Raw genomic sequence first — 21,315 nt, forward strand, 5'->3', positions numbered from 1 at the left:
TGTGGGAAAGGTTAAAGTTGACATTTGCTGCTGCCTGCTTTTGGTGGCAGCATGTATTAGAGATATAAAGAAATAATAAAATACACCCAAACTGTACATATTATAAGGCCGTATTTTTATCTCGGGGTTCTGGTGACACGTACAAACCACTTGAGCTTTGCTTCTGTGGTTTATATCGCCACGAGAAACCCTTGATAAAAATACAGCTTTATATTGTACAGTGGGGTATAGTTTATTTTCCCCATATATCACACCCTGTGTTTTATTTATAAACAGACCCAAGGACACTTGCACATGCAAAGCAGTTTTTTTATTGAAGCAATTCCGAGGTATCAATAATCCTGGATTAACTAACGCATTGCCGCACAATAATTTTTGGGGGGCAGCAATGCCCTTTCTAAAGAGACATCCATGAAAATATGATAAAAGACATAAAAAAATCAGTATTTCCAAGTTACAATTTACGATTCCCATACTGGAAATTTCAGCTTCTGGTGGCTCGTACTTGCAGAGAACCCTGCTAAAACCACCTCAAAATTTAACTTTAATGTCTCTCGAATCCTTCCAATGGAGAGGCTATGGGAAATAAAGCTTTGGGTAACAGAGAAACATGGAAATCTGAAGGAAAACTCAAATGATAAAGGAATGTGCTGCTGATAAAGAAGCAACTATGATGAGCTTTGCATTATTTTGCCAGATTTGGCTAATCAAACTGCTTATCCAAAATATACAATTTGTCGGCAACGTCTCTTCCCCTGCTCTACGCAAAAAAAACAAAAACAAAAACAAAAAATTCCCATCTCCCCATCCAAAAAGAAAAGGCAGGAGTAAGGAATTCCATTTTCTGCCCCAAACTGGGGAGGGAGAGCCGTGCCAGGCTGGGCCACTCGCCGCGAGCCAGTCGCCTCCTCAGGGGGAAGCTTCCACCTCACATTTGCCACGTCCCTCCCACTCCCTTATCCCTGCTTTAATGGACATTAAAAATAGAACAAAACAGGGCTGGAGATGGGAACAAAATCCATGCACAACAGGCCTGGATCGCTGTAGTCATTCTGCTGTAAAATGTAAAAACAAGAAAGGGCAGCCGAGCTGCCTCCCCCAGGACGCATCCCGCTTTTTTAATATAGTGGTGCCACCACACATTTCACTTTGGATGTTGCATTATATTTATGTGTCACTCAAATATTTACCATTTCCCTGAATTCTGCTGGGTGCTCTGAGAGCTCGTTACGAGCCAGGGAGCCGTGGTTGTGCGCCGTGGCCGGCTAGCGGCCGCCCGGACGCGCCAGCTTCTTCTTCTGCAGCTTCTCGTGGGCCAGCAGCCACTCCTTCATCAGCTGGCCCCCGCCGTAGTTCCCGCTCTCCCCGCTGCTGCGGATCACCCTGTGGCACGGGATGAGGATGGGGATCTGCAAAACACCCCAAAACCCGGGAGGAGCAAAGGGTGAGGCCAAAGGGAGCGGGGAACAACGGGATGTGGCCCTCAGCGCCCTGCTGGGGATGTGCCACAGGCTGGGCTCCACGGGTTTGGTCCTTTCCAGCCTGGAGGATGCTGTGATTCCGTGAGTGTGGAAATGCAGAGCTCTAAAAGGCAGCAGCACGGGGCAGCCACGCCAGGGCCACGCTCCTGGCAGAGCACAGAGCCCATCGCCGTCCCTGGAGACCACCCCGGTTCTCAGGAACAAATAGGCAAGGATGGGAATTTTAACACATAAAAATGATGTAAAGTCTTTAAAAGGACAAACCTGAGATATTAAATCCCATATATAAAACCTTCCCTGCAGCACCAGGTCTGGCTGCCCTGCGCCAGCTGAGCCCTCCGTGCCCAGGGTGGGGAAGAGGCCTCACAGACCCAAAATGCACATGAAGAACGATTTACATTGGACACTGGGCAGGAATTGTTCCCTGGCAGGGTGGGCAGCCCTGGCACTGATGCCCAGAGCAGCTGTGGCTGCCCCTGGATCCCTGGCAGTGCCCAAGGCCAGGCTGGACACTGGGGCTGGAGCACCTGGGACAGTGGGAGGTGTCCCTGCCCTGGCAGAGGTGGAATAGGATGAATTTTAAGGTCCCTTCCCACTCAACCCATTCTGGGACACCATGATCCTCCCAGGACTAGAAGATTTATGGGAAAAAATAGGTTATTGAGAAGGGATCCCAGTGCCTGAGCTCCCCAGCAGATCCTCTTCCTGCTGTAGCACCTCCATGTGCACCTTGGAGAAATTCTCTGGAAGACCAAGGCTCTGTTTATTATTTAGCAGCAAGCCAATCCAAAATGGGCTGTGAATTTTTAAAACCTCCAACAGGAGAAGTTTGTTTCCGACCTAACCAACTTTAAGGACTCTTCTTTTCCCCCTCTCTGCCTTCCACTCCCTATCATTTATAACCACACGACACAGATTCTGCAAAATCAATGCCAGGAGTTACATAATGGACTGATAATGCAGAGGAGAGCATAAACGTGTGGAGGTTTTTTTTTTATTTTTATTTTTATTTTTTATTACAGGTGATTATCATAGCTGAAGTACACACCATAAAAACTGCAATACATCATCTCTAATCACAAGTGTGTTTTGGCAACTGCATGGTAATGGCATTGCAACGGTGGAGCTGGGACAACAATCACTCACCCAGAAGGGCAGTTCTCACCAACCTGGATATCTCAAGTCAAAAATTGCAATTTATTTCTGTGTAGACACACAGACAAACTGCACACTTTACCCTCACTTATTTTAATCCCGTTTAATCACGCAGTTCAAGCACTGTGGTGGATTTGAGCCTGGGATACACAAACCCCAAAGCAGCTGAACAGCTACTGGCCAGACCATAAATTGAGAAGGGTTTTTTTGGGGGTGTTCTTTCAGTTTACTTAACTAATTTCAATGCCTGAAATTTAAAATCTTAATCTCAGGTGCTTATTGTTGATCAGGGTTTAAATAAAAAAAAAAAAAAAATGCTTCCAGTATTTGTTTTATTTGGAGGTGGCAGTGCCACAAGTGATTAATCCATCAGTGAGTACCAAAAAAAGCTTTGCTCCATGCCAGGCCATCCCACAGTAGGTTTATGACTTCTTCAAAGAATTTTTTTTTTTTTTTTTTTGCAAGTGTTTTTCTGGTCTGGGGTTTCTCTGCCTTTACACTCCCTGCAGTTACTGCAGGAGGCTTGGCTTGAGTGACAAAACCATAATAATACACTGTAAAACATCTCTGAGGTTCATTTGCAATTCTTTAAAAATACACACAGTAAAGCAGCAGATTTTGGTGGCAAGGCTATAAATCTTGGTGGAGAAAAAGAAAAAAAAAAAGACTTTATTTTCAGATGTAGGGTCTTGGATGATCCCTGGGTGGGTGCAGGACCTGTTCACAGCACGGGGAAATGGGGCTGAGCTGTCACCACCAAGCAAACAGAGGAGGAATGAAATTAATGCCACTTTTTCCACGGCCAAAACAAAGAATTCCATGCTGAGATTGTCCCAAAACAAGCACCCATCCGTCACCCTCCACAGCTCTGGATGTAGAAGTGGTACAAAGACCATACCAGCTGTAATTTAAAAATATTGAATATTGCTTCAGTTTGGCTTAATTGTGGTGACAACGTTCAGCCTACTAAAATAATTAAACCTGCTAAAATTTATTAGGGCCCTAAGGACATTTTAGAGGGAGAACTACCCTAGTCTGGAGCTTTAATGCCTCAGCTACATTTAATGTAATTTTTATCAATAACCAAGCAGCTCATAATATTATAGCACCGCTGAAATCTTCATGCTGTGAAATCTAATTCCTCTCCTCCACGAATCCATCACACACACACAGCCCCTACCTCAAACGCTATAAAACTTCCAAACCCAGAGATTTGTCTCCAACAAAAAAATAATATGAAGGAGCCCTCGGATCGATGCCGGAGTCCCTCTGATTCGGGCACCAGCTGAATATTTTTCTCCAACTTCGCTTTTGTTCTTCTGGGTAGAGGCCCACAAGGGAAAGAGCTTGTTTTCACTCGCAGCCTCATCAATACCTAAATCCTGGTGAACAAGTGACACTGAGAAGCTGTAATCAATAGCTCCCTGTGCGTTTTTTCTTCTGGTCAAATGGTTCAGCACTACTGACAGCCCTGACACTCGGAACATGATGCTAAATCTTTATCAACAGCCATCTGGGTGAGTGGCAGAACAAGGCTGGGCCGGTCATTAACGCTCCTGGCGATCTGTGGATAAACCAACCCCTCCAGAATGCGTTTGTTTAGGGAGAAAAGGTTGGGGGAAACCTCCCTGCCCACAGGATGGATCACTCTGAACTGCTTTTAGGAAATCCTGGCGCTCTGGTTGTTCCCAGCGCTCAGTTTGAGGTGAGGGAACTGTCCCATGGCGTGGCTGGAGAGCTGCTGAATCTGCCTGGCTCAGCCAGGCCATAATGGAAACAGCTGAGGGATCACACTGAGACACACTCAGCAAAAAGCTGTCCTGTGCCTTGCTCATGTCACACAGTCCCAGAATGGCTTGGGCTGGCAGGGATCTTAGAGAGCATCCACTTCCACCCCCTGCTTTTTGTCCATCTCTTCTCCAGCAGAAACAAATCCTGTGATGTGACCCAGTGTGGGTCTCAGGTTATCACTGCCCACCAAAGGAAGCAAAGGTATTGGGAATGAAAATAGTAGGGAAAGGTTCTTCCCCAGAGGGTGCTGGCACTGCCCAGGCTCCCCAGGGAATGGGCACGGCCCCGAGGCTGCCAGAGCTCCAGGAGCCTTTGGACAGCGCTGCCAGGGGTGCCCAGGTGGGATTTTGGGGTGTCTGTGCAGGGCCAGGGCTGGGATGGATGATCCCTGGGTCCCTTCCAGCTCAGGACACTCCCTACCTCAATGGATGAACACACAGGTACCTTGATTTCAGATCTACCCATCACAATTTTCTCAGAAACACACCACCACTCCCCCAGTGTTCAAAATATTCTGGTTGAATATCCGTGACTCAGCTCAAACATTCTGGTTGAATATCTGTGATTTAGCTCAAACATTCTGGCTGAATATCTGTGATTTAGCTCAAATATTCTGGTTGAATATCTGTAATTCAGTTCAAACATTCTGGTTGAATATCTGTGGTTTAGCTCAAATATTCTGGTTGAATATCTGTAATTCAGTTCAAACATTCTGGTTGAATATCTGTGGTTTAGCTCAAACATTCTGGTTGAATATCTGTGATTCAGCTCAAACATTCTGGTTGAATATCTGTGATTCAGCTCAAACATTCTGGTTGAATATCTGTGATTCAGCTCAAACATTCTGGTTGAATATCTGTGATTCAGCTCAATGCCCAGTCTGTGATTCAGGATGGGTTGGTGCAATACCCTCGATTTAGGGCAGACTGGTGCCAGGATCAGGCTGTGCCCCTGGCTGCCCCCAAGGACCAGCACAGCTGGGGAGGGCACAAACCCAGGGCAGGCAGCTCTGAGTGCTGTGATCAGACCCGTGAAGATGTCTTATTTAAGGCACAGAACACTCATTCAGGATGGCCTTGGACTAATCAGCCCAACATTCTCCATCTCCCATGAGCTTCTGTGGTTTCTTTTTGCCCCCCCTCTACCAGCCTAACGAGATTTTTAACTGAACTTTATGGGTTCCCTTTGAGGACCACAGGCCTTGCAATCAGTGTGAACCACAGCAAACTCTGGGAAGTCTCTCCTGTGAAAGGTGAGCCATCCCCACCCTGCCCTGGGCATGGACTGAGGCAGCTGCTGCTGGCACCTCTTCCACCTTCTCACGAAGCTGAAGCTCAGGAATTATGTGAAGCATCCCAACTACAAGGGGAAACCCGTGGAAAACTCTACCCAAACTAAAGACCAAGCCTTGACTCATAGGAGGGAGAAACATGCTGGTATCTGGTGGAGAAAGGTGAGTTTGTGATTTTACCCAAGTGTTTGAGGGACAATGTGATGCCCAGCCCAGGGTTATTTCAAAGTATTTCCTCGTACTACCATCCTCACTAAAGGAGGTTTATCACAAATCCATCCTCCACCACACCAGGTTGCTCCTAGCCCCTTCTAAGCCTTGAGCCCTTCCAGGGCTGGGTTTGGGGTTTGGACTGAGGGTTTAGACCCTTGTGAGCAATCTCTGATCTCCTGTGTTTTTTCACACTAGTCCTCTCAGCATTTTCTTTAATCAGATTTCTACAAGGCTGCAATGTGGAGTTGCAAATTGGGTCAGAAAATCTGTTTTCGCAAGAGTTGACGCCTTTACACACAGAAATAACAAAGGTGAGGGGTTTTGTTTTGGTTTTTTGTTTGTTTTTTTTTTTTTTTTTTTTGCAGTGCCACATTTTATCTTTATCTTTCACCTCATGCATAAAATCCGTGTGCATTGCACACAGCCAGGCTGCACACGATGGCTCACAGGCGAAGGACCACGGAGACATTTCTGGGGGAACAGTTGCTCACACTCAGGTGCAAGAGGATGATGTGTGTGTGTTTTTTGCATGTGGAATATGGATGGAATCTCAGATTACCTCCAGGAGATGAGCAGTGGCAAAATTGTGGTTTGCGATGGGCAGGACTCTCATTACAGCACTGATTTTTTTTTTTTTTTTTTAATCATCAGCTTTCTATGATGAAATATTGAAGTGGTATTATATTAATACAGCTCTTTTTCCCTACAGCTATACATTATTATCTATAACCATAGCTTAAAAATTTTCTGCTGGGGACAGAAACCACTGCAGCCACGGTATGGGCTGGGAAATGGCAATAATAACTAGGACCCCATTTAAAAAAATTGCAGGAGCTTTGCTGTATATTTTCAGAACTATTTTCATCCTTCCTCACAGGGGAAAAAGCAGGAATTTTCACACCACAACCTGCTGTTACTGCTACTTTGGATGCTGCTGCTCCACTGCAGCCTGAGGGCAAAGCTGGGTACATTTCTAGGCGACAGCAATTACATCTCCTTTTGCACAACAGTGGATTGTTATTCTTTGAGAACTGTTTCCTGCAGGTTTGCATTGGATTGCCTTATCTTAATGTACACCAGATTATATTGGAAAGCATTCCATCATATTAAAATAGTTTGTATTGTCAAGTACAATGAGGGGTATTGACAAAACACTGCTTACAGGAACTGCTTCACGGGGACAGCTGGATGCTGCAAATAACAGGGTGGGCTCAAAGCTTAACCCCACGTGGAACTGTGTGGGTCTCCCTGGCTGGGTGCTAGCCATGGGCAATTGTGGAACGAGATGGGCTTTAAGGTCCTTTCCAACCCGAATTGTTCTGGGGTGCTTTGGCCGTGTGGCTTTAGGGATGGAAGGGCTCCTCAAACAGTGCAGGTACATCCAGCTGAGCCCCCAAACCCTCCAGGATGGGGCTGATCCCAACCCACACAGCACCCACTGAACACCACACCAGCCCTGGTGACTCAGGTGCATGAACACACCCGAAAAGCTAAACCCAGACAAAGAAAAGGGAAAACAGATCACTCAGCATAAGAACATTTTTCCCCCAAATCCACAGATCTATGCTGGAGTGCTGCTCTCCCCAGCTGGCTCAAATTCAGGCAACTCACCTCCAGAATCCCAGACTGGTTTGGGATGGAAGGGACCTTAAACCCATCCCATTCCACCCCTGCCACAGGCAGGGACACCTTCCACTATCCCTGGGTGCTCCTGGCCTTGCTTTCAGAATTGTATTTATGCCAGAGTGGACGGCTTTTGGATGTTTTTAACGCAACCAAAAGCACTCATAATCTGCCAACTGAAGCCCATGTGGAAGATAAAAGACTTCCTCAACCTAAAAATATGCAAGGAAGTTTGAGAACCACAAACTGTGAAGAGGCTGGTGAGTAACAGGAGTGTTTCTCCTCCCAACCCAACCCCATAAGAGGTAGGGCATAAATCACACTAAACCGGGCTGTGCATTATTGCTGATTAAAACCACTTACTGACCTTATTCCTCATGGCAGACCAGTTTTCAGAGCAGATAAATTTAACCTAATGGCATTTAGCCTGCCGAGCTCTCCAAACCCAGCATCTCCCAGCAGCTCTGGGCTGGAAGGTGCCGTGGACTCACCGGGTTGCTCCTCATGGCTCCACCCACGGCTCGGGCTGCCCGGCTGTTGCCAGCAAGATCTGCCAGCTGCTTGTAGGAAACAGCCTCCCCAAACTTGACATCCTTCAGCAGTGTCCACAGCACCTGCCTGGTGAAGGAATCTGCAAGGCAGAGGGAGAGAGCACTGCTTGACTGGAGAAATTAGGACGGAACAGTCAAAAAAGCCCAACGCAAAGCGAGGCTCAACGGCAGGTTTGTAATTTGAACTGGAACAGCCCCGTGCACTGTCCTGCTCTTGTGCCCTCTATGGCTACATTTAAATACATGACTGCTGGAGTAACTGATCACTATAAAAAAAAGGATTTAAGGCTTTGATTTTCCTGTATTTTTAATTTGCTTCGAGTACAATTATCCTGTTAGCTCGTACAATGTGGCTTTTCCCATTAAATTGGCGGAGTATAAATTAGCATAGAGTCACATTAAAAGGGAAGGAATAAGTGGCTGCACCTATCTGACAAAGGCCTGGCATCTCCAGCTAATTTCCAACTTCAGCTGGGATGCCCTAGAGCCAGCAAACTCCGAATTATCCTGCCTGACTGCATTTTATAGTGGGGACCCCCGAGCTACTGCTCAGCACTGCACACACTGCCAAGTGTGAGGACTAGCTGTGACCTTGAACGTCCTGCACATCCTTAATGGTACAGGGGAAAAAAAAATATATAATGTATCAGCCATTATTTTAATTTTAATTCGGCAGCAAATTGCTTTAAGTGGTCCAATAGCTGAAATAATGAATAAGCAAATGCATTAGGAGAGGCTTTCTTTGGCATCTCAGGGTGCTACCCAGCCCAGGATTGTTTCAAGGAAGGAAAAGGGATCGTCCTGTTTGGATTTGAGTTGGGTTGAACACCTCTTGCTCCTCCAAGGCACTTGGAAAAGCTCTGAAGAGCTAACTCTTGGATAACTTACTGAGAGGAGTGAGCTGGTGACTGAAAAAGGGGAAAAGAAAGGAGAAGAGACTCCTTCCTCCAGCTGAGAGCATCAACCTCCCACTCTGGCAAAGAAACAAACTGATTAAAGACCTTTTCTTTCTTTAGTTGTCAGAAAAGACATTGATTACCTTCCGTAGGAAGGTAAAGAAATGTGATTTTGTTCTTAAAGGAAACCCATACGGCGTTATGTGTGTGTTAAATAATAAAAATCACTTCTTAACTGAAGGGAATGATAATCACTTCATTGAAAAAATCTGTTTAGTCTTTATTATAACATTAAGCAAATTAAACATCAGCATAATCCAGGTGATACGAGAAAAGGGTCATCAAAGAAATTAACTTTGTTGTTCATTAATTTACATGGATTAGTAGAGGGCAAAGAGATAGCAAATCTGCTCTAGTTTTTTATGATATAATTTCAAACTGTACACCATTTGTGGCAGTAGGGTGACTTTGGGGTTAATCAGACTGATTTGTCCTTTTAATTGCTTTCTATTCAAAGAAAATTCATTAGATAATGTTCTCTTCAAAATTCATGAATCAATTTAACTGAAGAAACCACATTAACAGCTTTGGGTTCATTAGCACAAGCAGTTGTGTTACTGCCTGATTGCTACGAGGCTTTCCTTAGGCAAACAGATTTTGTTTACTGTGATTCCTTCAGAAAGGCTTATTTCAAATCAAACTGCTCCTTATTATTTTCTTAACCTTTTTAATCTGGCAGGATCAGCTTTAACCCCCCTGCTCAGGGGTCTTGGGGAGTCACTGCCCCATGGCATCTTTTAAATGACCAACACCCAGTCCAGAAAATTCCTGTTTTACCCTCAGTTTTGGCAGGTTGGGGTGGGGTGCACCTGAAACTTTTTGGGAAGCTGTTGGAACCAGGGAGAAAATGGGGCAAAGTGCACCTGGACACGGAGCAGCTGGGGGAGGACGGGGCAGCTGCAGAGCCCTCCCAGCACCAGCACAGCCCCAGGTGATGCCCAAATTCCCGAGGAGAGGCCGGCACAGGGACACAGCTTATCCTCCTCTCACACACAGGGGCACAGATGATCCATGTGCCGGGGCCACTGGGCATTTTTCACGGGAGAAACCCATGCCCCTGCTCCCACATAAACTCCACACTCGTGGAGTTCAAAAGAAGGAAACATTTAGCAATCACGCACGTCATTCTGGGAGTGTATCTGAAAACTCAACTTCATCCTGCGGGGAGCAAAGGCATTAATTAATTAGTTTAAGCAGCTCGAGGAGGCAGTGCCAAATCCTGCTACTGAACTGTCTGCAAGTGTGAGTGCCTGTGAGCACAACCTGCCCGGATGAGGTAGCTGAACTTTGCCCAGTTTTCACGGTGTGCCAACGTTTCACGCTGTTAAATCTCGATTCGAAGTGCTGTGAAATCCCCACATAAAAATGAACACACAGGAATTCTCTGGCTCCATGAGAACTCCATGTCCTGGGGAGGCCGATCAGCAGGAGCATCGCGAGGTTTTGTCCTTCCTGTGCCCCCCACCTGCACGTGGGGCCAGCAAAAACCCCCCTCCAGGTGAGCAGGAGAGCCCCTGACCACCAGGGACACCTTCCACCATCCCAGGTGCTCCCAGCCCCAGTGCCCAGCCTGGCCTTGGCCACTGCCAGGGATCCAGGGGCAGCCACAGCTGCTCTGGGAATTCCATCCTGTTGGAGCCCTGTTTGCTGAGAATTTTGGACTTTCTGTGCTGCCAGGCACTGACCCCCAGGAGAGCTCTGCATTGACCTGAGGCCGTGGAGAAGCTTCCAAAATGGAATGGTAGAGCTGGGATTGTGGGGGTGGAGTTTGGGTAGAAGTGTGTGATGCCACAGGGTGGGAAACTCATAGTTTCAGGGTTTAGAATACAGGAATTGATATACAGCAAGATGGAGGGTTTAGAGCAGTGGCTGGTCTTTCTTCTCATCTTCTCCTCCACCTTCTTCTTCTCCACCTTCTTCTCCACCTTCTTCTTCACCTTCTTCTTCTCCTTCTTCTTCACCTTCTTCTCCACCTTCTTTTCACCTTCTTCTCCACCTTCTTCTCCACCTTCTTTTTCACCTTCTTCTCCATCTTCTTCTCCATCTTCTTCTCCACCTTCTTCTCCACCTTCTTTTTCACCTTCTTCTCCATCTTCTTCTCCATCTTCTTCTCCATCTTCTTCTCCACCTTCTTCTCCATCATCTTCTCCACCTTCTTCTCCACCTTCTCCTCCACCTTCTTTTCACCTTCTTCTCCACCTTCTCCTCCACCTTCTTCTCCACCTTCTTCTCCACCTCCTTCTCCATGGGTTTGGGTGGTTTTGTGTACTTGGATAAAAAAGTCCACATTGTAGGCACAGGTAGTTGGTTATTAAGTTAAGAGTAAAAATAATTGTGGTGTCATTTCTTAATTGGACACTTTATCCTTAAAAGGCCTTGGAGAGAGAGAAATGAGGCTCCATTTTTAGTCTGTTGGAGTGAAGTGCTGCAGAACTCAGGGTTTGTGAGACTGTGACAGAGATAAGAACTGATAAACATCTGAGCCCAACAAGAAATACCCTCTCACACATTTAATCCCCACCTTGGCAGAAGAAAAAGAAGTGAAGAATTGACATTAGTGGTGATCCTGTGTGAGGAGGACACCGGTTAGGATTGGGACCTCTCTGAAGAATAAAGAAGATAAAACTCGACACCATCCCATCCCCTCCCCACCCTCACAGGGAAGAATATTTTCAGATAAATTACCCTGAACCTGCTGTTAATGCCTAAATGCTCAGAGGTCCCTCCTACCAGCCCACTGGGCCTTAATTCTCCACACAAACATGTTAAATCCATGGGGAAAATGGAGAGAAAATCAATTTTACTTGAACACCAGCTGTATCGTAACTTTTAACAGTGTAACTGGAGGTGGGAATTGGTCCAAAGAAGGAAAATCATACACTTCTAACTAATAATCATGGAATTATGGAATGGTCTGAGTTGGAAGGGACCTTGAAAATCACTTTATTCCACCCCCTTGCCATGGGCAGGGACACCTTCCAATAAATAGTATCTATTATATATTATTTATCTATATATATATGTTTTATCTAATCTCTAAAGGGATTTTTGGGGTTGGTGAGAGGTTCAGTCCCTCAGGATTTGGGAGGGATGAGGGAAGAGCAGAGGGACCAGTGCAAGTCCCTTCCTGTCCCCTCTGTATCTCACCTTCAAAAAACCCCACAGCCTGATTTTCCACCCTTTTTATTCTCTTTGATTAAGAGGAATTAAAGACAGACTGGTTTTTCCTTCCCCTCAACCCTGATTGCTGGGAATGTTAGTTTTTGTTTGTCATGTTGGTTTCTTTTTGTGGATTTTTTTTTTCCCTGCTTTTCTTTTTGTTTGTTTGTTTTTCCCCCAGAGTTTTGCAAATGCAAAGACAGTTATAAACACTTGCTCCTCCTCGGCAGCTTTTTCACAGCCTGCCTGGGGTACTACACAGGCAACTTTTCTTGGTTTTTTTCACTCATTGGTTCTTACTGTTATTTCTATTAGCAAAAAAAAACAAAAAAAACAAAAAAAAACAAAAAAAACCAAAAAAAAACCCAAAAACAAAACAAAACAAAAAAAACCCAAAAAACTAAAACAAACCCCAAAACATTCAAGCAGAGCAGTTGAAAAATACCCAAATCTGTCTAGAAAACAGCAGCTCCCACCTGAGCCACAAAACTCAAAGTGGCTCCTGGGAAGAACAAGTTCACACTCACACTGCAGAACTTTTCCTGACAACAAACGGTGTAAACCATCAATCCAAGCAAGAGAGCAGGTTTTTAGCAATTTTCAGGTTTCTTTACTATTAAAGCCATGTTAAACCTGTCACCCTACCACAGACTGACCTAGCAAGTGAGATGTGAGGAGATAATTGTTTAATTCAAATGTTCTGCTCTTTTTATGAGGCTGCCCCGTCCCTGGAAGTTTCCAAAGCAAGGTAGGACAGGGTTTGGAGCACCCTGGGACAGTGGAAGGTGTCAACACATGGCAGGGCTGGCACTGGATGGGCTTTGAGGTCCCTTCCAGCCCAAACCAGGCTGGGATTCCATCAAATATCAGGCATTTTATTAAGATTTTATGCATTGCCTGTGTATGAAAGTTTGCAAAATGTGATGTAATAAAACAGAAACACGACTATAATGTAGAAACTTGCTGTCTGTCTGCACCACTTCAGTGAAAAATGGACCAAAATGCTTCCTTTTAACACCCTGAACGCTCAGGCTGGCTGACACTGGGTGTGAGCTCCATTAAAACCCAATTAGTGGGAGCTGTTCCTGATCCGTGCTTTAACACAGTTTTACACACGGCTCCCTTCAGGTTTCTGAGGGGGCTGTGGGGCCAAATTCTATCCTTAGCAGCAAGGAACTCTCCCTGGACCTCATCCAGCAGTATTTCTGCAGTTAAACTCCCTGGAAGTCAGGGGGTGTTTTAACTCGAGCAGGAGCTGATATTCTGACCCATTTTTTTTTTTACACAATACCTCAAGAGCAGTTTACTACAACTTGCAGGAGCAGGTGGGATTTTAGAGCTGATGGAAAGGAGCAGTTGGATGCTCAGCAGTGGTCCCTGGAACTCCCCAGGATTCCAACTTCCAAACCCAAACTTCCAAACACAAACGAGGCTTTATTCAAACCACGACTCCTTCAGCAGCAGCAGCTCCAGACTGGGAAAGCCAGGGCACCCCTAGCCAGGCTGGGCTTGGATTTGGGAGGCTGTGGATGGAGGAATTGCAAAGCTCTGGCCAAGTCCCTGCTGGATGTCCCAGCACCCCCTGGCAGGTGCTTTGTGAGGCTCTGAGCAGCAGTGCTGTGGTTCCACCAAGGAGCCACCTGATTCTCCTGAGCTGCAGCTGCTCCAGGGGAGGAGAAAACTGCTCTGGATGAGGAGACAGAGGAAATATCAGTCTCTTCCCAGCCAACAAACTGTGGCAGCCAAGGTTTGTGCTGCAGAGGGGATGGGGAGCAGCATAAAATTAATTTATTTTTCTCCAGCATCAGTTTGATGCCGATTCCTGAGAACACACCCTGCTTTCCTGCACTGAATTTCCCTCACCACACCTGTACTCAGAGATCTGGAGCCTCCTCCTTGGCATTCTGTCCCTCTGCTCCACTCTCCTGAGACCCCACGTGCAGAAGGACGTGGAGCTGCTGGAGCCAGCCCAAAGGAGGCCACGGAGATGCTCCAAGGGCTGGAGTCAGGCTGGGAGTCTCCAGCTCCAGGGACACCCTTGAGTCCCTTCCAGAGCCTGAAGTGGCATCGAGAGAGCTGGAGAGGGACTTGGGACAAGGGCCTGGAGGGACAGGACACAGGGAAAGGGCCTCAAGTTGCACCAGGGAAGGTTTAGGTCGGATATTAGGGAAAATTTCTCACCCAAAGGGCTGCCCAGCCCTGGCACAGCTGGGAGTCCCCGTCCCTGGGGGGATTTCACAGCCCTGTGGATGTGGCAGCTGGGGACAGGGACACTGCTGGCCTGGACAGGGCTGGGGTGGCTGGACTCGATGGTCCTGGAGAACTTTTCCAGCCTAAACAATTCTGTGATTCAATTTCTCCACCTGCATCTTTCCCACAGCAAAGCTGCCTGGTGCCAGCACTGCTGCTGGAGACTCAACTCCTCCGAATTTTTCACGTGCACGACCGCCCCAGTGAGCATCCAAACCACAAAAACCCCTCCAGCTTCCATCACCCACCTTTCAGCCACTGAGCAGCCTGGAGTAAACAGGTTCCAGGAGGAGCTAAGGCCAGATCTGCTCACTTGAGGCACACGGGAAGCTTAGTCAGGCTCAGCTTTAATTCCCTCTCAGGAATATAAATGCTCTGACGATCTCAGCGTCATTCTCAGGGCACAGGGACAAAATCTCAGCCCCACACCCACAGAAATGTGCACTCTGGGGGAGGTGTGCTCTGCCCAGGTAAGGCTCAGGTGGGCAGAGCTGGGGAAAACCCCACCTCCAGCAGCAGCATTTATATTTTCTGTATATTTTATATGTTGTGTTTTTCTAAGTCAATTATTTTAATATTTCAGTTACATAAAAAGAGGAGGGAAAAAAAAAAAAAGCCCAACAACCTTGAGAAGTTAAACAATTGAGTAGAAAAAGGGATTGATACAGTGGGCCTAGACCACAAATGGCTGAAAATATAAATCTGGGGCTTGGAATAAGAAAGTCCTTAGGGTCCCTTCCCACCCAAAGCACTCTGTATTCAAAATGTACCAACTTGTGCTTAAATCCCTGTTATGCTGCTCACACCACAGCATCCCAAGGAATCTCTTCCCACCATTTGCAATTGCCTGGTGAACTGTTCAACACCTGAGAAAAACACTGAAATTTCTCATAACCCGATGCAATGAAATTAATTACAGACAAGAGCAACCCCTGCTTTGTTTGACACTCCCTTCTCACTACATTTTCAGCTGGATCCAAATAAGAATAGGGGAAAAAAAAAAAAAAAAAGGTGATTTTCTGCTTTGTAAATGCCTCTCCCGCTTCTGCGAAACACTCCAAAGTTTAATAGACATGTGATAATAATATTCCTGAAATAGCCCACTCAACGGGAAGAACGGAACAAACTTGTTTCACACATTTCCCAGCTCACGGGAGCATGTGTCTCCTCCAGGGCACAACCTTGTTATCAAAACAATAAAAAGGTAGAAAATCTGATTTAAAATGACACAACTTCATCAATGCACGCGAGGCAATGTTTTCAGACGTTGACGTCCCTTTATCACGCCCGGATCGTAAACGACAGCGAGGGCAATGTCAAATCACACCTTGCTTTGAGCGCCTCAGAGACAACAAAAGAGCCCGCGGAACCACGCGCCGCATCTTCATCTCCTGCGCCATGCTAAACACACTAATAGTCATTAAAAATGCATGAAGGTGCTGGGGATGGGTGCACACAAACACGGGCCGGGCTTCCGGAGTCCCAGCAAGGCACAGCTTGGGACAAACAGCGTCGTCACCCTGCCTCCCGCCGGCCTTCCCGGGATGCCGGGGAGAAACTGTGTCAGCTTTATTAGCAAACATGTCACGCTGCTGCTGTGCTGCTAAAAATATGCTTCTCCCTAAACTAGGACTGTGCCCCACAGTCACACTGAACTGCAAGGAGAGGAGCCATATAATCAACATAATTTGACTTAACTTCGGGGAATATTTACTAAATCTAAGGGGGATAAATTTGATTGATATCTACCCATGTGACTTATTAGGCTTTGTCTAAAAAAGCCCCAAGGTACTGTTAAATAATTTTTCATTGATAATCATGCTGTCTCTGCTATCAGCCAACTTTTGAAGACCAACCCGACAGAGAGGAGCTAAGCCCCTTAATTTCTTAATAAATTATTCTTTACCATAGGATGGGGATTATACCATGTAGAAGGCATATCATTACTGACAGAGCTGTCAGAAGGACAGGTGAAAGGAAAACTGGCAAGCTTTAATTTCTCTGCTGAGAAATAAGGGGCTCTTTTGGGATTAATCTCAGTATCAACATTGAGCCTTTGCCTCAGGGCAGCCGAGGAATTCAAAAGAAGTTGTGACTGAGTGGTGAGTGATGGAATCCAGCTCCAATTGCGCTGGCTGACTTTGGTTTCTCACCTATTCAGATGAGCCCCCGTGCCCGGGAGCTGGGTCCCCTCTCCCCATGTCCAGCAGCAGTGGAGAGCAGGTGCTCACCTGGCCAGAGCCACCTTTGAACAGCCAGGCTCTTTTCACCCTGTTTTGGAATAAACAGCACGGAAGAATCACAAACAGGCTGGCGCACGCCTTCTCTGGATGTGAAACGGGGTTCCTCTCCAGCAAACGACATTCAGCCCCGTTCAGCGAGGCTTCCAAGCTTCCCAGAGCAGCTTCCTGAGCTGTGGGCAGGTGCACTGCTGCCAGCATTTCCCTGCAAAGGTCTCCAGCTCGCTGTGTGAGAGCAGGCAGGGAGGCGGGGAGGGCTGGCTGAGCTCGGAGCTCCAGAAGGGAAAGCGAACGGAGCCTGGGAGGTCTCGCTAAGCCCCAAACGCTGCTGCCTCCCCTCTCCCACAAGTGCTTCTTTAATCACTCCTGCACATCTCGCCATCTTAATCTTCAATTAAGGAAGCAGAACGTTAAGATTGCTCCTGGAAAACGGGGAGGAATGAGGAACATGGGTGACAAATCTCCCTGGTTGTGGGGCCGGCTCTGAGGCAGCCGAGGAGCCCCAAACGCCTGCCCTGAATCTCCAGCCACTCTCATTGCCAAAGTGATGGATCTGCCAGGCTGCTCCATTTATGCACTCAAATATATCTCAATATTGCTCGTGCTGCGACGCCGGGTGTGATGGAAGGCATTTATCCACTTTGCAATGATATCAAAGAGCAGCAAAAAATAAACGTGAAGCATTTCTGCGTGTCTCCAATATGCAGATGGGTATTTATGGAGGGGCTTTCTCAGCAGCAAAGCCAGCCTCGGAGCAGGGGCACGGAATGATGGAATCCCAGCCTGGTTTGGGTTGGGAGGGACTTTAAAAACCCGTCCAGTGGCACCTCTACCATGGCAGGGACACCTCCCACTGTCCCAGGCTGCTCCAACCTGGCCTTGGGCACTGCCAGGGATCCAGGGGCAGCCACAGCTGCTCTGGGAATTCCATCCCAGCCCCTCCCCACCCTCACAGGGAAGAATTTCTGCCATATATTTAATTCCTGCACCTCAATCACCTGGCAGGAGATGATGGGTTTGGGTTTGGATCCGCTGTGTTGGGGATCCCCGCCTCTGCACTTCCCAAATTTCCTCACTGTACACATTTCAGATGCTTTGCAAACAGGACTGAGCCCTCAGGGGGTTTATTCGCACCTCTGAGAAGAGGCAGAACCCCTTCAGCCTTCTTGTTCCCTCCAGAACTTTCACATTTGTCCACTGAAAGAAATATTCCAAGTCTCCCCTTTCAGGGTGCCTCAAAAATAACTGGCATGGACGGTAGCCTGCCCAGTGCCATCAGTGCCAGAGCCAACACCTGGCCAATAAAAAGCAACAATTTAGTATATTTTAAGCACTAAAAGGTTGCTTTAGAAGTAGGGAGTGCCATGGTGAAAATCACTAATTATTTAATACTGTTATTTTAACAGAAAATTCAGGGTTTATGTATTTTTAGCTTCCTGGCAGCACCTCATGGAGAAGTTCTTCCCAACAGGCTCTGGGACAGCAAGACTTCCATAAATCATTACCAGTGGCTTAAAATCAGCAAAACACTCCCAGTTCTGTTTCGGGGATGTCTTAACTCCCACCTGGGCACTGCAGGGAACATGGAGAGGTTTAGGAGAGGAGGCAGAGACCAAGACACAGATCCCAAATCTGCAACTCAAGCCTGAGGCACCAAGAAAGACCTGTTGGTATTTCTACAATGCCTTAACTCCAGGTTGAATGATCAGGGACAGAAATCTTCTCCAGGCTAACATTTCCCATTCAAAATCTCATTCCAAGACCAAATATTTCTTGCTTTGTTTCAAATGCATCGATTTTGGGAGCAGGAAATTGCGCCAAGTAGGTAAAAATAACCTTTTACTGACTTTATGGACATTTTAAATCCACACAGGAACTGCTGGTGGCATAAATACAAGAGACCTGCAGATCACAGAAACTCAACCACTGCCTTATCACTGCAAACTCAGCTTAACTGGCCATATTTTATCATTATTTACTGCTACACAACCCTTCCTCCTGCTCTGGAACAGACTCGGAATGGGCCTTCCAGAGACACCACGCACCAGCTCAGCTGCAATTTCTAAGTGACTGGGCCAGAAAATTAAATTTCTATTTCCCCATTCAAGATAGAAATAAATGAGGGACTTGCCTCTATTTCTCTTTGTCGGGGAGCTGGGACTCACCAAGAACTTCACCTGGGCGGCTTCAAAATTCTCTTCATCAGCTGCACCTTGCAGACAGAGCTTGAACTGCTCTCCCTCATGGCCCTGTGTGACAAGAGGTCACCAATGGCCAGCACCTGACCCAAAATTCAGAAATCCCTGGTGGTGTACACTGAATGCACCTCCAGGTCCCACCTCTACCCTCTTTCCCCCTCCCTTTCTTGGAATTCTTGTTTTTGCCAGCTCTGGGAAGGTCACCCCTCTCCTTCTCCAGAGGAAATGACAAAAATTAAAGTGAATTTACCTCATTCTGCTTTGTTGGAACTCAACAGAAAAGCAGCCCCACAGGCTGACTCGTCCTGTTAACGAGACACCCAAACCTGCCCACAGGCCCTAAATAAATCAGAGGATTTGCTGATAAGTAAATAAGTAAATCAATCAGAATAAATGCAGTTTCCTGATTACACTGATGGGAAGGCAGGACCCTCTGGTCATAGACTGGGACAAGCAGGGAGGTTCTGCAGAAAACTCCCCAGATTTATGGATATGCTGCAAGTGTCATTCCAACATCAGTGAATCCAAAACAAAGGTGTAGGTGAAGGATTCAATGCTCACACACCCTGATAAAGCACAATTTTCAACTCATCCCTATAAATTAAGCTCACTAACACCAAAATTTCCAACTCATCAGGGCCTTCAGTTTGAGGTCTTGGTCAGGATCATCAACTACACCTGGGAGTGCAAAACTGGGCAGCAAAATTGAGCACAAACTGGGCAAATTTGGAGAAATAAAGTGACAAACTGTAACAAGAACCTCAAATCCCACCTCAGGACATTGAATCCAGAACCACCATGAAGGAAGTGTGAGACATGGGCTCTAAAATTCATAGATAGGTCCTACAAGATTATTGGTCATCATTGCAGGGCTCCAACATGGAAAGGAAAGGAAAGGAAAGGAAAGGAAAGGAAAGGAAAGGAAAGGAAAGGAAAGGAAAGGAAAGGAAAGGAAAGGAAAGGAAAGGAAAGGAAAGGAAAGGAAAGGAAAGGAAAGGAAAGGAAAGGAAAGGAAAGGAAAGGAAAGGAAAGGAAAGGAAAGGAAAGGAAAGGAAAGGAAAGGAAAGGAAAGGAAAGGAAAGGAAAGGAAAGGAAAGGAAAGGAAAGGAAAGGAAAGGAAAGGAAAGGAAAGGAAAGGAAAGGAAAGGAAAGGAAAGGAAAGGAAAGGAAAGGAAAGGAAAGGAAAGGAAAGGAAAGGAAAGGAAAGGAAAGGAAAGGAAAGGAAAGGAAAGGAAAGGAAAGGAAAGGAAAGGAAAGGAAAGGAAAGGAAAGGAAAGGAATGGAAAGGGAGGCTGAAGAGGGACTTTGGACAAGGAGTGAAGTGCTAGGACACAGGGAATGGCTCCCCACTGCCAGAGGGCAGGGATAGATGGGAATAAATCCTTCCCTGTGAGGGTGGTGAGGTGATGGGATGGAATTCCCAGAGCAGCTGTGGCTGCCCCTGGATCCCTGGCAGTGCCCAAGGCCAGGCTGGACACTGGGGCTGGAGCACCTGGGACAGTGGGAGGTGTCCCTGCCATGGCAGGGGTGGCACTGGGTGGGATTTGAGGTCCCTTCCCACCCAAACCATTCTGGGATTCTATGAAAGGGGAATAAATCCACGAATTTTGACATCAGCTTGCGTAGAACTGATGTTGCAAACTGGAATTTGTTTTGTCATCTTACAAGAACAGGGCTATCTCTTCTCCCACACTGCAATATCATGTGCTACAGATTTGGAATGTTATACAGATTTGGAACTAGAGGAGCTTTAAATTCCCTTCCAATCCAAGACATTCAGCCAGAAGGAATCCCTTGCATCCCCCAAGTACCTCCACAAACCTATTTTATATCCACTCAGGGAACATGGCAACACCAAGCCAGGTTATCTGGGAGAAAGGAAACATTAATTCTCTGCAAGCCTTTGAGCACACTGGGTCACCACTGGATTACTCAGCACAGGTATCCTGATGTTCTCCCCCAGCAAGGCAGAGGAGGTTGGGAGGCTCCAGCATCTCTCTTCTATTTTTCCCTGCTTCCCACAGAATTGCTTTTTCTCTATAATTCCACTTAGAGTTACACTGATGAGGAGTTTTTACCGTTTCATTTTTCAGCACGGCCCCAAATATCCACTCCCAAAGGACTCTGGATCAAGAAATCTGCACCCTCAGTTGCTTTGTGAAGATCCTGTTGCCAAAGATAACCTGGCCTAGAAAATTAATACATGAAACATGCAATGCAAATGTGCTCCCCTACGTGAACAAAGTGTAAGATCCTCACTGGGCTAAAAAAGGAACAGCAAATTCTTCAGCTTTCTGTAAGTTCCTTTGTAAATGTGCACGTTAAAAATAATACTCATTAAAGTGCTTAAATGCAATAAAATGGAACTATTTCCTCACTGCATACAAATGAAGTCAGTATCAAAGTG

General features: G+C 46.5%; 1 protein-coding gene across 8 annotated transcripts in view; it reads right to left on the minus strand.

Annotated features, from left to right (window-relative positions):
- Positions 1 to 295: 295 nt before the first annotated feature.
- Positions 296 to 21,315, minus strand: part of MGMT (O-6-methylguanine-DNA methyltransferase) — a 143,160-nt gene continuing 122,140 nt past the window's right edge. For 5 of the 8 annotated variants that reach the window (XM_053949121.1, XM_053949126.1, XM_053949122.1 and 2 more), the window contains exons 6-7: positions 8,046 to 8,185; positions 3,544 to 4,018 (exon numbers count right to left, since the gene is read on the minus strand). In XM_053949121.1, coding sequence (XP_053805096.1) covers positions 3,818 to 4,018; positions 8,046 to 8,185 — 341 coding nt within the window. In that variant the 3' untranslated portion in view covers positions 3,544 to 3,817. The other 3 variants (XM_053949124.1, XM_053949123.1, XM_053949127.1) reach the window with 2 other exon arrangements.

Source organism: Vidua chalybeata, chromosome 8, assembly GCF_026979565.1.
Source record: "Vidua chalybeata isolate OUT-0048 chromosome 8, bVidCha1 merged haplotype, whole genome shotgun sequence".
In the NCBI taxonomy this organism is placed as follows: Eukaryota; Metazoa; Chordata; class Aves; order Passeriformes; family Viduidae; genus Vidua; species Vidua chalybeata.